This window comes from Otolemur garnettii, unplaced genomic scaffold (genome assembly GCF_000181295.1).
Source record: "Otolemur garnettii isolate 467f Iridium unplaced genomic scaffold, OtoGar3 scaffold00066, whole genome shotgun sequence".
NCBI classification, from domain to species: domain Eukaryota; kingdom Metazoa; phylum Chordata; class Mammalia; order Primates; family Galagidae; genus Otolemur; species Otolemur garnettii.
This window is the reverse complement of record NW_003852461.1, coordinates 6,458,252-6,473,830: the sequence shown is the minus strand read 5'-3', so window position 1 is coordinate 6,473,830 and position 15,579 is coordinate 6,458,252. Positions and strand designations below refer to the sequence as shown.

General features: G+C 42.6%; 1 protein-coding gene across 5 annotated transcripts in view; it reads right to left on the bottom strand.

Annotated features, from left to right (window-relative positions):
- FGGY (FGGY carbohydrate kinase domain containing) overlaps positions 1-15,579 on the bottom strand; it is a 417,013-nt gene that overhangs the window by 107,292 nt on the left and 294,142 nt on the right. For all 5 annotated transcript variants that reach the window (XM_023515082.1, XM_012807209.2, XM_023515085.1 and 2 more), the window contains exons 10-11: positions 14,772-14,833; positions 6,669-6,816 (exon numbers count right to left, since the gene is read on the bottom strand). In XM_023515082.1, coding sequence (XP_023370850.1) covers positions 6,669-6,816; positions 14,772-14,833 — 210 coding nt within the window. The remainder of the gene's footprint in view (positions 1-6,668; positions 6,817-14,771; positions 14,834-15,579) is intronic.

Sequence of the window (15,579 nt, the reverse complement as noted above, 5' to 3'; positions counted from 1 at the left end):
TGCCCTATTACTTTTGAAATCAGAGTCAGTGAGGGTGAAAAATAACTAGAGCCTTCCTGAGAAGACACAGGGTCAGAGTTTACATTCAAAGACATGGTTTGGAGTTAGATGATATCTCAAAGTGGTTTTGATTTGCATTTCTCTGATGATTAAAGATGATGAATACATTTATGCATATGCGGGGTATAATGTGTTGATTTTTTTTGCAGTTTTTGGCCGGGGCCGGGTTTGAACCTACCATCTCTGGTATATGGGGCCGGTGCCCTACTCCTTTGAGCCACAGGTGCCACCCTGTTGATTTTTTTTTTTTAATACAATTTGGAGTGTTTACATCAAACTAATTAATATAGCTTTCGCCTCATTTACTTGATAATTATGTGTTACGACATTTATGTTCTATACTTGATAGATTTGACTTGTACCCTTGCAATATGCTCCATAGATGTGGTCTCACTGGTTACCCTCTATCAAATCTCCCCACTCCCCTCCCTTCTCCCTCCATTTCTCTCCTTCATCCTGGGCTGTAGTTGTGATCTATCTTTCATAAGACAGTGTGAATAAATGTAAATTGGTTTCATAAAAGAACTTAGCACATTGGATACTTTTTCTTTCATTCTTGAGAAACTTTACTAAGGAGAATATGTTCCAGCTCCATCCATGGAAACATAAAAAAGGTAAAGTCTCCATCTTTTTAAAGGCTGTATGGTATTCCATGACATACATATACCACAATTTATTAATCCATTCATGGATCGATGGGCCCTTGGGCTTCTTCCATGACTTGGCAATTATGAATTGAGCTGCAATGAACAATCTGGTGCAAATATCCTTGCTGCAAGGTCATTTTTGGTCTTTGGATATACTCCTAGTAGAGGAATTGCAGGATCAAATGGCAGGTCTATTTTTAGATCCCTAAAAGGAATATTTAATAAATATTTGGGGATAATGCTAAAAAAAATAACAAAGACATAGTCTGGGTAACAATGGGAGGATGAGTGACAAGGCTGGTAGTCAGAACTGGAATTAGCCCGAGGAGTGTGGTTCAACAAAGGGATTCCCCTTCCTAAGGGTCCTCAGTGCATTTTGTGAAGTCCAGATTTATAAGTCAAGGCAGCTTCACGGGCTGTGCAGGCTGCAGGCTAACCCCTGCCACTTCTTGTTGCTCTGATCAGGCAATCACTGCTTGTTCTGCAACTGGCAGATGATGACTGAAATAACTGACCATAAGGTAATTATTTGGTGCCAGTTTCAAAGCACTGTTGAGATTAAAAAGTAAATAAGCTACAGTCTCTATCCTGAAAATGTTTTTCTAATAGAGTAAATTTAAAAGATAGGCTAAGTTTTATGACAGCCCTGATCTTATGTTCCTCAGTTGAGTTTATTTATCCTCCTTATCACTCTCAACAGAGGTTTTTATTATTCCTGCATTTTTTGTTGTCTTGTGGTCTTCATCATTTCCCTTTTTTCTCATTCCGTTGTCCTTTCATCTCAATTCATCCTTTCCTAATAAGTTTCTGTACTATTTCATAGAGATACGTCTTTTAAAGAAATCCTATTGACTATAGGAGTTCTGTAATATTTTCTTGTGGTTTCAGTAGTAAATAATCTTCCAGAGGTCTCTCCTAAGTGTTCCAAATGGTCTTTTTTTCTTTTTATTAAGATATACACATAGATCGTGAATACACTTATGCGTTTGTGGGGTACAATGTGTTGATGAGCTGAAAGCTGTATTAATTAGTTTGATGTAAGCATTTCAAATTGTCTTCCTTTATTTTGAATGCGATCTTTGCCTAAGGAAACTCACTTTATTATTTTAAAAAAAAATTCCTCTAACTGGGGATCTATACATATTCAGTATTTCCCAGAATACAGTACCACTCACTGCGCACTTGGGTTTGCCCTTCAGATCTACAGCTCAACGCTGATTATTAGAGTGTAGTGGTATTTTGTGTAGCCTTGTTGGACTGAGGCAGACCGCTTCTACCCGACTTCCTAGCCCTGGGACACAGTGTGAAACTATCTTTCCCCCAATTCACAGAACTACCCAGGTTTTTCCTACCTCTTTCCCATTAACAGAATTTACTTGGGATGCTTAGAATACAAGGTATCACGGTTGGTCCTAACTCATACCTCCTGTCCACGTGGCAGTTGTCAAATGAACTGAAGTGAAGGAGAAGGCAGGGGCTGGGTCATGTGTGTGAGAACAGGAGGTCTAGGAAATTAAACTCATTGGCTGCTCACAAAAAAACAAAGAAAGAAAGAAACCCCCAACTCAGCCTTCAGCAGTACACAGAGGGATGGCTGCCCTGTTTTTAGGCTTAAAAGAACCTGTGTTTTTAGGTAGTGAGCAGAAGGTGGAGAAGTACAAACTTTTTCAAGGCTGGACTTGGTTCTTGTGTCACAGATTATGTTTATTAAACAAGTTAGTATTTTAGAATCTGGAAAACATTCCCAGATTCCCAGTGGGAAGGTCAGTCCTAATTTTCCTAGTTGAGTATCATTCTAATTTCCAAAGCTAGCATGAGTTTATGCCTTTTGTGCATTTTCACAGATATTTTGGGCAAAGTAGAGAAAGGCTGCATCCAGGTGTGCTAGCCACGTGCCATACAAAATAATTCCAAGTCTGACAGTGACTGTCTCCTTCAGCTTGCACAGATTATCATAGGGATCACACTGTAAAATGATTATGTACACACGTTCTCTCACACATATATGATGCATAATAATTATCTCCCCTATTTTTATGTAAACTTGGGGCAGGTTCTCTCCTCTCTCCGCCCCCCTTCTCCTCTCACCTTCCCCCTCTCCTCTCCCCTCTTCTCCTCTCTTCCTTTTCTTCATTTTCTTTCCTTCACATTCCCTGCATTTAACACAGGCCTGCACATAGCAAGTGTCAATAACAGCATAGCAAATGAACGAATATTTCCCAAAGGTAAGAGGAGAGAGGGGGGAGTGGAGAAGGGGAGAGTGCAGTGACACTGAAACAGAAGGAGTAAGGGAACATTCATTGGTTCCCCGAGATAACATTTTCTTTTTTATTACCAAGACAGAATGCTAAAGGCGGGATATCATCAGTCAGACACTGACATAGGAGCTGAAGTTGTAGACATTCACACGCTGAGCCCTCACCCTGCTCCAGAGCACAGCACAGACGGTGATTCCCTCGGCCCCAAATTTCTTCCCTGCCTCATTGAGTGTTCCTGTCATCTCCTGCTTAAGGCCTCTCCTGACCACTGAGATCAGGCTGGATAACCATCTTCCATGCACTGAGAGAGCCCTGGACAGTGAGTGACATTTGGAGCTAGATGCCATTTTCACTGCCTGTTTGTACATTCTGCCTGCCCAAGAGAGAAAGAGTGGTATTTCTCTAGTTAGGAATTGTGTGTGTTGATTCCTGTATTTGTCTGATGAACAAATGTACTCATAATTATGACACAATTGGAGCTTATGAACATAATTTACTTGAACATTAATAATGGTATTAAATACTTACCATATGGACAGTAAGAGCCAGTAACCATCGAATCCATCTAATATTAGTATGTCATTCACAAGTTTATTTTTCTAAAGCACTAAATGACCTCTTGACTATCTCCATGTTGCCTATAAATTATTGGTATGTACATAGTTAGCGCTTATTATGTACCCAGGGAAATGTTTTAGGAGCCCAAAGAAGAAACTGTACATGAACCTTGCCTGATGGGATTATCCTGACAATTCTGGTTGCTATTAACATTTTGTTGAGCATTGCGCCCACCTCCTTCAACATGCCCTGTGAGTGTGAGAACTGATGTACCTTCCTGTACCTGCAGCAGTGCTTGGCACACAGTAGGCACCACATTAGTGCTGGATCAGTGCTGGAGACAAGAGTCATTACAGCTTCTAGAAAAAGGATGCACCATGATAACAGGAGAATTTTCACGTTATCTAAAACTGAATTGAAGGAAAGAGATTTGGGGTGAAGCTTTGAAGCCCACAGTTGCCTTCCTAGATCACCTCTCCCTCCATTGTCGTGGTACAAACTCATGGAGGGATAGCTATTTCACTGTGAGGCTAACCCACGGACAGTTACAAAGTGAAGTCACTGCTAAGAAGTATCAAGATATGTAGGAGACGCCAACATCCGAGCAAGATGATCTGCAGCTGAGGTGTGGACCTCCGGCCATTCCTCCTCAGGAGTTCCTTGTGGAAGGAGCCTGTGCCCTCAGCACGTAGTCACTGTTAATTTCTCCCCTCACCTGTGTTGTTCTGGCTCAATAAAAGGCTGGTGCAGAGGTTGCTCGGGGCTACCCGGAAAGTAAGGGCTAGCCTGCCTTCCACAAGCTTGTACTTCTAATCCGCTTCTTGCCTGGTTCCTTCCTGCGCTAACAGAGACCAGGGCCACAGGAGCCCGACGGGTCGCGACAAAGGGATTTATGAGGTACGTTTATAAAACAAGATGTTTTCAAAAAATAAATGTAATAGGATTTGAGATACAACTGGGTGCATGTCCCCATGTAAGAAATCTCTTATGATGAGTATATACTTATTCTCATGGGACAGGCATGCCGCTGAACATTTCATTGATTGGGAAGTACATTCTGCATTTGGGTCAACTTTATTAGAATATCCTCACAATGGTAATTCTTAGGTCATTGTCAGGCCACGAGAACAGGAAAACCAGTTCTTCTCCTATATTTCTAGAAACCAGAAATCTGGTTTCATTAATGGTGGCTTAACCTGGGCAGCCCAGTAAATCCACTCACTTATTATTGCTGACGCACGCTGAGTATTACCGAAAAGAGATATTCTTAGACAATAGAAAATAACAATGAGTAAGCAAAGTAATGTTAAAATTGCTGAGGAATTCGGGGATGGGGTTAAATCAGCACAGGTTGGCAAGGTTAAGAAACAGACAAAAGCCACTGGTTGACATTGAGGTTGACACGCTGGGGACTAAAGGCAGATCTGCCCAGGGAAGGCCCCAGGTCTCTGTGACTCCAGAGCCATGATCATTTATTCTACCGTGTAACTCAGCTTTGTTTTGAGGTCATTTTAAGGACTGATCAAGTTTCTTAACTTGTTTAACATTTTAAGAGCTTAACTGTATTTGGCTTCAGATGTTTGTCTCTAATCAAGACCCTCCTTTCTGTGCCACTTGTGTTCGTCCCCTCCCCTCTGTTAGCATATGAAGCTGGTTATCAGGAAGCGTGGCTTTCTGGCTACAGCCTGCTGCCATGTGGTCCTCTCTGGACGTTGCCCTTCTGCTTCCATAGGTCATTAAGGAGGCCAAGTTCACTATTTGTTGTGTAGGCACATTTCATGGAAAAACATGACTTTTCTTATGTCCAGTTTTCTTTTCTTTTCACCATGACCCCCTTCTATTAGCAGAACTAGATCATGTCAAGAAGGAATGAAAATAAACCTCAGGTCCTCCCGTTGACATCACAAAAATATTTAAAACTGCCCAGGTGCAGTGGCTTAAGCTTGTAATCCTAGCACTCTGGGAGGCTGAGGTGGGAGGATTCCTTGATCTCCGGAGTTTGAGACTAGCCTGTGCAAGAGTGAGACCCCATCTCTACTAAAAATAGAAAAAGTAGCTGGGCACTGTGGTGGGCAGCTGTAGTCCCAGCTACTCGGGAGGCTAAGGGAAGAGGATTGCTTGAGCCCAGGAGTTTGAGGTTGCTGTGAACTGTGATGCCATGGTACTCTACCCAGGGTGACAGGGTGAGACTCTGTCTCAAAAAAAAAAAAAAAAAATTAAAACAATCTTTGTAAAATTAATCACAATATGGTAGTAGTTTAAGTTTTCAAGTTTCCGAAGCCAGCGGCCTGCTCCACTATCATGTAGCCTCCATTATGAATTCCCCACCTTAATTTACCCAACACTCTACTTCCTAACTCCTTGACATCTTCCTGGAGTCTGCATTTGCGGCTTATATCTTATCTGCAGCCTTGCCTGGGCTCTTCTCTGGTCCCTTCTCTGGTTGTAACCCACTTCACCCATCCTTAAGCATGATTCTCGATGGCCATGCTGCTTCCAGACACCCAGTCTCGCCTGGTCATTGGGATCCTCTCTCAGCTTAGGAGGCCGTGACCTTTCCTGCCTAGTTCATTCTTGGCCTGCTCCAGGAAGGCCCAGAATCTCCACAGTGAAAGTGGGCTTAAAGGTTACTAAAAGCACAATTTGTCTTCTATGTTATGAATGATATTTACTTCACCAGAGTTTGATCTGAACTCCTAAATAGTTTAGACTTTGAACAGCCCTGACGCAGAGCTTGGGCAGGCGTGTAGCCATGGCCAGCTAAACTATGGGTGGTAATACTTACTACTGATTGACTGGGCAACCTGAAGATGCAGTGGGGAAACACAGCTTTATGAACGGAGGTAAATACACAGATTACGTAGGCAGGACTCTCCACCCTCTGCCCCTGCACGGGACACAGAAGGAACAGCAGCAGAACACAGGAAGCACTGCTTTCAACGCTCTGCAGGTTGGCCAAGAAACCATGAAAACGTCCAGCAGTCACCGTGGGGAGCAGCAGCCACCTTCCCAACAGCAACACCTCCCCAAAGAGCTAGCAGGCTGGTGGCCTGTTTCATTTCTCCTTTCTCCTCACTCTGCTTCTCCCAGACTCTGGGCCCTTTGGCCTGCCTTCACCCATGAGCAAGGACTGGCTGTTACTTACCATGCCCTTTAGTGTCAGATCTGCTAAGGGAGACCGGTTGCCATGGAAATCTGGCCAAACATGTAAATCAACAGTGAGGAAACCCACAGGCTGGGCCTTCTTAATCAGATCCAGGTGACTGTTCAAATACGCATATACGCTCTGGCATCTGGAAGAGAAGGGGATTTTATTTTATTTTTGAAAGGGGGGGTTAGGGTTGAGGAGCAAATTTTTCTGTAGAAAGAAACCCCAGGCAAGTAAGAAGGATCTCAAAAGCTTCGGCAAATAAACTGCCCCATGCCCAGAGAAAGCCATTTACTGTACTCTTGCCTCACACTGCACTGTCACCAAGAAAGGGTGCTGTGTCCTAGTGGGAAGGGAAAAGGTGTGGAGTTGGAATATTGGATCCAGGAACAGCTTTCCTCCTGGTAGGAAGGAGGTATGACCCTAAGGAAGTTATTCCAACTCCCTGAACTACCCTCTTCTCATCTGTAAGAACAGACACCATGATCTCTGTCCAACTTATCTCACAGGATTATCATGAAGATGAAAGATTACGTAAGTGAAGATACAGTATTCTGTAATAGTACGACACTGTACCTACATAAACCCTGGGTGACATCAGTGTTCCTGATGTGATTACAATGAAGAAAGGGCAGATGCAGACAGGTGTAAGTTCCCAGGTTTGGGAGTTTGCCGAAGGAAGTGAATAAATACTAGGAAAGGAATTAGGATCAGGGATTAGAGACTCGATTTCCCGCTAAAACCCACCAAATAACACAGTAAGTTCTTTCTCCTTTTTAACCCAGTCTCTTCACGTGTAGAATGAGGGTGTCAGATCCGTTCCCTCATTCTTCATATGCTCAGGTGAGAAGACAGGAAGAGATGATGGGCCTGGGGACACTGCTGGGGTCAGATCTTGGTTCTTCCTGTTCTAGCCAGGTAATGTGGGTCAGCAATTTAACCTCTCTGAACTCCAATTTTCCCGTTCTTAAGTTAGATTTCATAATACCTATCTCCCTGTGTTAGATCTTACTGCATGGTGCCAAGGTTAAAGCTGCTTAGCCTTCTACAAGTTCTGAACCAAAGATTCCAAAAGAAAGTGGGTGTTTCAGAGGTTGGCATCTGGGTCCTTGGGACTTCTCTTTAAAGATTTAAAACACAGATTGAATAATGGCAGGAAAAAAGCATAGGAAATCAATGTCCATGGACGGTTAGTATTTGAGATGCTGAAGATATTATTTATTCTTTGAATTTTAAAAATGTTTTGAAAATGATGCTCAGTGATTTCTGCTTCTAGTTTGTGATGCCAGGAGTGCCCCTATGGCTCTTGTGAAGTTGTTCAAAGTTTTCTAAACTCAGTGTAAGAAAAAAACAAGCAGAGCTGTGGTCTATAAACTCTCTTTGCTCCCCATTACCACTGGAATTCCTTTATTAAACACAAATTTTATACAGAAATTCAGTATGAACAGCATAGAAAAGCAAAACTGCTGGGGGAGCGGGAGAGTGTTGAAATGTCAGAGACGCAGGCACCCTACCTACTAGCGGTCCGCTGCTTCTTGTTGTAACACCTCATTCCCATCTGTAAAAATTCTTCTGCCCCAGCTCCTATTAGGAGGAATAAGGTATTACTGGGAAAAGGCTCGGCAACCACAGCAATGTCGGCTGCCACTCCCTGAGTATCTACCAGGCTTTCTACCACCATCAGATGAGGGGTATCGCCAAAGCCCTTTACAGAGGATGCTCAAAGAGGTGAAAAGACAAGACTGAGTCCAAATTTAAATCCATCCAGATGCATCTGTACCCCTGATGGAAGACATCAGGTCAGAGATTATTCATCAAAACCCAACATTCCAACTGTTGTAGAATGAGTCTACTGTGGTTTTTAGGAAAAAACCCTCCCATGCCTTCGGCGGGGGGCAAGAACAACATATTGGGGTAGAATAGGATCACCCCCTGGTTTTCTATCCCCCAGCTCTCTCTGCTTCTGGTCCCACAAGAATGACATTCACAACACAAGCCTGGAGAACATCTTCGCTAGCCAGAAGTCAAGAGTCTGCACCAATTCTAGCAAATTTCCATTTCACAGTAGTATCACAGCTCTTAGAGCAAAAGGATTTTTTTTTTCCCTTAAAGCACACATCTATAAATCTTTTCATTCTGCCTCTCAAGGAATCTCAGAGAGGAGCATTTGGTTTCAGACATCTGGGTCAATAAGAACCTATAGTCCTAATTACTATTGATTTGTCATTGTCTCATTTACTGCAGGTCTTTGCAAACAGTGAGATTCATTTAGCCTCTACATATATGGTCACTCTTGCACTAATGAGGTCCCTGGGGGATGGGGTATGCTTATCCCTTTGACTCCTGACCTCCTCTCAGCTGCATGTTTATCCTTTGAATTCAGCCTTTTTCTTACATGTTTTTTCAATTATACCTTACCGTGCGTTATCTGAGTATATCATTCAAAATGAAATGCACTTGGAAGACATTAAAATAACTAATGCACATCATTATTCACATAATTTTAACCTTGCATGATGCCTTTTTTGGTTTGGACTTTGTTTCATTTTGCATGTTTTATCAATTCTTTCTCAAATGGCAACCTGCCCTCTTCCCGCTAAGGAATCACATATTAACTATGATCCCAAGTGGATCACTCTCCCTCTCTCTCACAAGCCCCAGGCTAATATATCCTGTCTCACAGGAGAAATTCTTGCTGTCAGAGTCCCATTGGGTAGGATGAAGAAAATATGGTTACAGCCATCATAAAGTGATTCACCATGTACCAGCTGGGTGATGAGACACACGAAACCTCTTGGAGCCAATTTATTCTTTTGCAACTGGTGCTGATACTGTCTACCTTATAGGCTGCTACAGAGATTAAACATAGAGCCCTGAGCGCTATAAAATGGAAGCTCATCCATAAACATAGACATAGGTTATAGGTTCCCTCTTCTTTGCCATAGCTAGAATCTCATTTGTAAATTAAAAAAAAATCAAGAGTCGATGGAGATTTTTTTCAGAGCTTATTACTTAATCTTAACTGCAGACAGTATCCTTGGAATGCCCCCTTCCCCTCTCCATAATCATTCTTTGGATTCATAGGCTGCCCAGAAGTATGGTGACCATACTCTCAAAGCACAAAGTCAGAACACATAGTGTAACAAAAGACATTTGTGCCCTTTCTTTCAGTAAGACCAAGTCTGGGGAAAGAAGCTTCCCGACTGTCTGGGTCTAGTTCTTTCTTACCCCAGTGCAACGTGCATCCTGCCTGCCCTTTTCTACTGCAGCTGGTCCCACTGTGAGAAATGATATTTTCTTTGTTAACAACAAAGGGCCTATTTCTTTTTGCATTTTACATCACTTCACCATTTCTTCCTCATTTGTTCTCTTTCTTTTGTTTCTAAAACACTATACTCCCTTGATTTCCCTGCCCCTTTTCTGACTCGTTCCCCTCCTTTGCTTGTCCCTTAAGTATCCGAAATCTTCTACAGTTCTGTCTTTGACCTTTTCTTACCCTTTATCCGCCCTTGGATCATCCCACCCTCTTCTCATGGTCCCAGTTACCATCTTGTGCTGAGGATGTCCAGATGCAGTGTTATCTCTGGCCATTTCTCCCTCACGAGTGCCAGGCCAAAGACTCCAACACTCCTTAATTAAATTCCTCCTTTTGGATGTCCAAAGGTAATTCATCTAAAAATTTCTAATAGGACATACATCCTCTTTCTGATGTACTTGCTCTTCTTTTGCTGGTTTTGGTTTACTCAAAGCCAAAGTCATTGAAGAGGTTGCCCAAGCAACCACTGGAAAGGCAGAGGCACGGTGTGCGTCACTCTGGACTCCTCTCATTCCCTCAGCTCCCAACTCATTCTTTACCAGGACCTGCCAATTCACTCTTCTAAGTATCCCTGTGACTAGCAGCACAACTGCTACTACTTTGTTCATGTCACCTTCCAATACCTGGAATAGTGGTCTAGCCTCAGAATTTACTTCCCTGCTTATAATCTTAACTCCTCCAATTAGGTTTTCTGCACTCCTTCCTGAATGATTCTTTTACATTGATCTCTAATGACATCTCCCACATCTACCAAAAACCCTTCAATGGCTTCTCCTCACTGTCCTCTGGACAAAGCACACACTCCTTGCCCATAGTCAGCTCTTCTGCCCTTCACTGTGTTACTCAAGTCTTCCGTTCCTCTCCCTTCTCCTGCCTGCACACGTCAGGTTCTCACCGCAGCAAACCACTTTTTATTTACATATTATGCATGCCTTAACCTCTGAATTTCCTCTACTTTGCTCCTTCTTGCCTTGAAGTCTTCCTCTTACCTTGTTTACATGGCTGACATCAATCATCACCCCAGACTCATCTCCGGAGGCCTGTGTTCCCACAGCAACCTACGCAGAGCACAGCTATCTCAGCCCCGTCCTCCCTCTGCTGCCCCAGCCTTCTAAGGGGAAAGGAGGAGAGACGCTGGTATCTTCGAGCACTCTCCAAAGTGGACGGCCATCTGCCCTTATCACCTGTATCAGGGATCTGACAGCGGCTTCTTGTTCTGTGTCTGGGAATAGAGAGACTCTCTACAGTGACACTGACTACATTATTTCCCAGATTAGAATCCAGCAAAGACTAACCAAGGTCCTTTGGATAAAATCAATGTTTTGCCATGGCTTAAAAGGCTCTGAATGACCATGCCTATTCTCCAACCTCACCTTGCCCACTGTGGTCTGTGGCCTAATCATCTGTTCCAGCCCCTTCACTTGGAACACTCTTTCCTCCTGCTAATCACATGGTTATGCTCTTTTTATCCTTACGGTCCTAACTGTTAGCCCATCAGTCAGGGTTTCCTGATGTTCTCTCACTGCACAGTCTGTTGGTTTCTCCCATGATTAATTCCTCTATCTCCAACTCTGGATTCTGAATTCCTTCGAAGCAAGGACTGTATCTTACCCACACGTGCTCAAAACACAGTTATTAAAGTACAGACTGAATGAATATAGGTCTTTAATAGAATATTGCAATTGGAATCTCTGGTGTTTTAAATCTCATTGATGTTTTATGGAGAAAAAATACTTGGTGAGCCTCTGGAAGAGCTGCCACAAAAGGTCACTATCTTCTGGAGCTGCGGACTATGTATGCTTGTGCCCCCCTCACATTTACAAGTTGAAAACCTAGCTCCCAAAGCAAGGGTGTCAGGAGTAGGGCCTTGGGAGGTGATTAGGTGATGAGGGTGGGGCCTCACGAACAGGATCAGAGCCTCATAAAAGAGGCCCAAGGGATCTGTTTGTCCCTTCTACCACATGAGGACACAGTGAGAGCACCAGCACCATTCTGTGAACCAGGCACTGGATGCTCAACAGACACTGAACCTAACAGTGCCTCGATTTTGGACTCAGCAGCCTCAAGAACAAGGAAAAAAAAAAAATTCAGTTGTTTATAGGTTGCCTAGTTTATGTCATTTTGTTATGGGCTAAGACATCAGGTTACTGCTTAATGGAGGGAATTTGATAGATTCCCAGACTTTTTAAGTTCGCATGTTCAGATAGCTCTGCTTAAATGTAGTATATACATAAAGGGTTTTGAGTATAGCTAAGCCACATGCTTATAAAAAACAAACTTACCAATTAGCGTACAAAATTTCATGTAGTTATTTTTACCTTTAGCCATATGGTATACCATCAAAATATTTTTCTTTTTATTTTTCATTTGTGTGGATTTATGCAGGTTTGTTACATGTGTAGATCACACAGTGGTCAAGACATTGCACCCATTAAGTATCTCTCTCCATCCACCCTCCTTGGAGCCCCTCACCCATCCAATGAGTGAGAACATGTGACATATGTCTGTCTGTTTCTGGCTTGATTCCCTTAAGATGATGACCTCCAGGTCCATCCATGCTGCTGTAAAGACAGGATTTCATTCTTGTATATGGCTGAGTAGGATTCCATTGTGTAAATATGTCACATTTTCTTTATGCAATCAGCCACTGATGGACACTCGGGTTGATTCCACCTGTGTGCCATTGCGAACAGTATCAGCATCACCATATGAGTGCAGGTGACTTTTTAATATGTTGATTTTTTTCCCTTTGCATAGCTACCCAGGAAAGGATTGCTGAATCAAAGGGTAATTCTATTTTCAGTTCTTGAAGAAATCACCATACTGTTTTCTTTCTTTCTTTCTTTTTTTTTTTTTTGGTTGAGACAGAATTTCACTATGTTGCCCTTGGTGGAGTGCCATGGCATCATACCTCACAGCAACCTCCAACTCTTGGGCTTCAGTGATTCTCTTGCCTCAGCCTCCCAAGTAGCTGGGACTACAGGCACCTGCCACAATGCCCAGCTATTTTTTTTGCTGTAGTTGTCGTTGTTTGGCAGGTCAGGGCTGGGTTTGAACCCACCAGCTCCGGTGTATGTGGCTGGTGCCCTAGCAGCTGAGCTGCACCGTACTGTTCTCCATGAAGCCATATTTAATTATATTCCCACTGAAAGTGTGTAAGAGTTCCTACTTCTCTATATCTTTGCCAACATCTTATATCTTTTGGTCTTTTTAATAATAGCCATGATTGGGTGGGATAGTATCTCACAGTTCTGTTAATTTGCATTTCTCTGTTGATTAGCGATGCTGACCATTTTTTCATGTGCCTGTTTGTATATGAAATCATGTCTCCTTTGGGAACATGTCTATTTATGTCCTTTGCTGTTGTTGAGTTGTTTGCGTTCTTGTATATTCTGGGTATGAGTCCCTTGTCAGATAAATAGTTTAAAAATATTTTCTTCCATTCTGCAGGTTGTTTATTCACTCTTTTGATTATTTCTTTCGCTGTGCAGAAGCTTTTTTAGTTTAATTAAGTCCTATTGTTATTATTTCAAAATATTAGGAGGGTACAAATGTTTCTGTTACATGGATAGCTTTTCTAGCGCTTGAGTCAGGACCATTACTGTGCCCCAGACCCCGACAGTGTTCACGGTACCTGTCTGGTAGGTTTTTACTCCTCCCCACCTTACTGCCTACCCCCCAAGTTCCACTGTTTTTGTTGCCTGTGCTTTTGAGGTTTTAGTCATAAATTCTTTGCCAGGGAAAATGTCCAGAAGAATTTTCCCTGGGTTATCTTCTAGTATTTTCACAGTTTCAGGTTTTACTTAAGTCTTTAATTCATCTTGAGTTGATTTCTGTATATGGTGAGAGATAGGGGTCCAGTTTCATTCTTCTGCATATGGCAATCAAATTCTCCCAGCTGTCAAAATATTCTTTCCTGAACTTACTTAGCTTGATTCCTTTCTTTCCCAAACCCCCTTTAGTGTGGTTATCTTATTCATTTGTAATACAATAGGTTCATTTTTTACTAGTTGCATTTTATTTTGCCCACCCCAGCATACACACATATTCTGGCTATATATCTTCTGTTTATTTGAGGCAGATTGGAATTGTCACCATGGTTCTAAGTGTTACAGTTATATAAAAAGTATACTCAGAGAAATGCCGTTCCCTCCTGCTACCCTGTTCCTCTTCCTGCATTCTTTCCTCCTCATTCCTAACCATCTATTGGAACCAACCTCATTCGTTTCTAGTTTAGCCCTCCAATATTTCCTTTGCACAAATGAATAGATACACATGTTTTCTTTTCTCTTTTTCCTTTCACACAAAAGGAAATGTTTTTTCCTTTTCATATGTTTCACTACACTATAAATACTCCTTTGCCTTCAGCTTTCTTCATTTTATCCTGGAAATTGGTTATTATCCTCAATTTTACAGATGAAGAGGCAGGTTTAAAGAAACTCCGTTACCTGCTCAAAGTTACATAGCTAGTACCAAGCAGACCTGGGATGTGAATCTACAAATTTTGACTCCAGAATCCATGCTGGCCTTCTACATCAGAGTTTCTCATCTGTGGATCCAGGGTGTAGTCCTGTGGGATCTTTAGCTTCTCTGAGTTTTCTTAGATGATTTAAAAAGTTAATGCATGTATGTTCTAGACTATACGGGTGACTATCTTACAGCAAATGCTAACAGGCATTTTTGTTGTCTGTAGGATCTGAAATCATACAAGCCCCTGAAGTGAACGCTCTCAGCACAGTCACACAAGGAAAGCAGTAGCGGGGCAGCATCGGGGCAGCAGCTACCTGGCTGTGGCCTTGGCTTGGAGTTCAGAGAAGGCAGCATGGCCCTGTACCATGTGGTCTATCTGAAAAACAAGAAAGAGTATTTCAACTTTTGTCCACGGAGGAGCCAAGAACATCAAAATGTTAATTCAGCAAAAGGGTCTCTGCTAAAAGAAATTTATCATAGCTTTGATTAACTAAGAGCTAACCTCTTGGATATATAAAACAAAGAACTTTAATGGGGTGCAGTAGCTCAGGCCTATAGGAGGCCAAGGCGGTGGATTGCTTGAGCTCACAAGTGCGAGACCAGACTGACCAAGAGGGAGACCCAGTCTCTAAAACTGCCCAGGCATTGTGGTGGGCGCCTATAGTTCCAGCTACTGTAGAGGCTGAGGCAGGAGGATCTCTTGAGCCCAAAACTCTTGGAGATGTTGCGAGCTACGACGCCACAGCACTCTACCCAGGGTGACAGAGCGAGACTTGGTCTCTAAATGAATAAATAAAGTAAGATAAATAAGATAAAATAAAGAAGTTTAGAGAGAAGGGCAATAGGAAATAAACTCCTTAGGCTCAACTTGTAGACAGCAGGCCTAAGAATGAGAAGTGAGGAAGAAAGGAAGAAAGGGTAACTCAAGTTAAATGGTGGGGGGTCTGGGTATTAAAAGCACTAACCTTCTCTGGATCACATCATTTCCCCTCCTGATCCAGGCTGTCACCCCTGGGCAATGTCAAAACTTGAATTACTCACTATGTTTTACTAATGGAGACTAAGATGGGGGAGGCTCAGTTTAACTAAACACTATGAGGTGCCCCAGAGCTGTCAACAGGA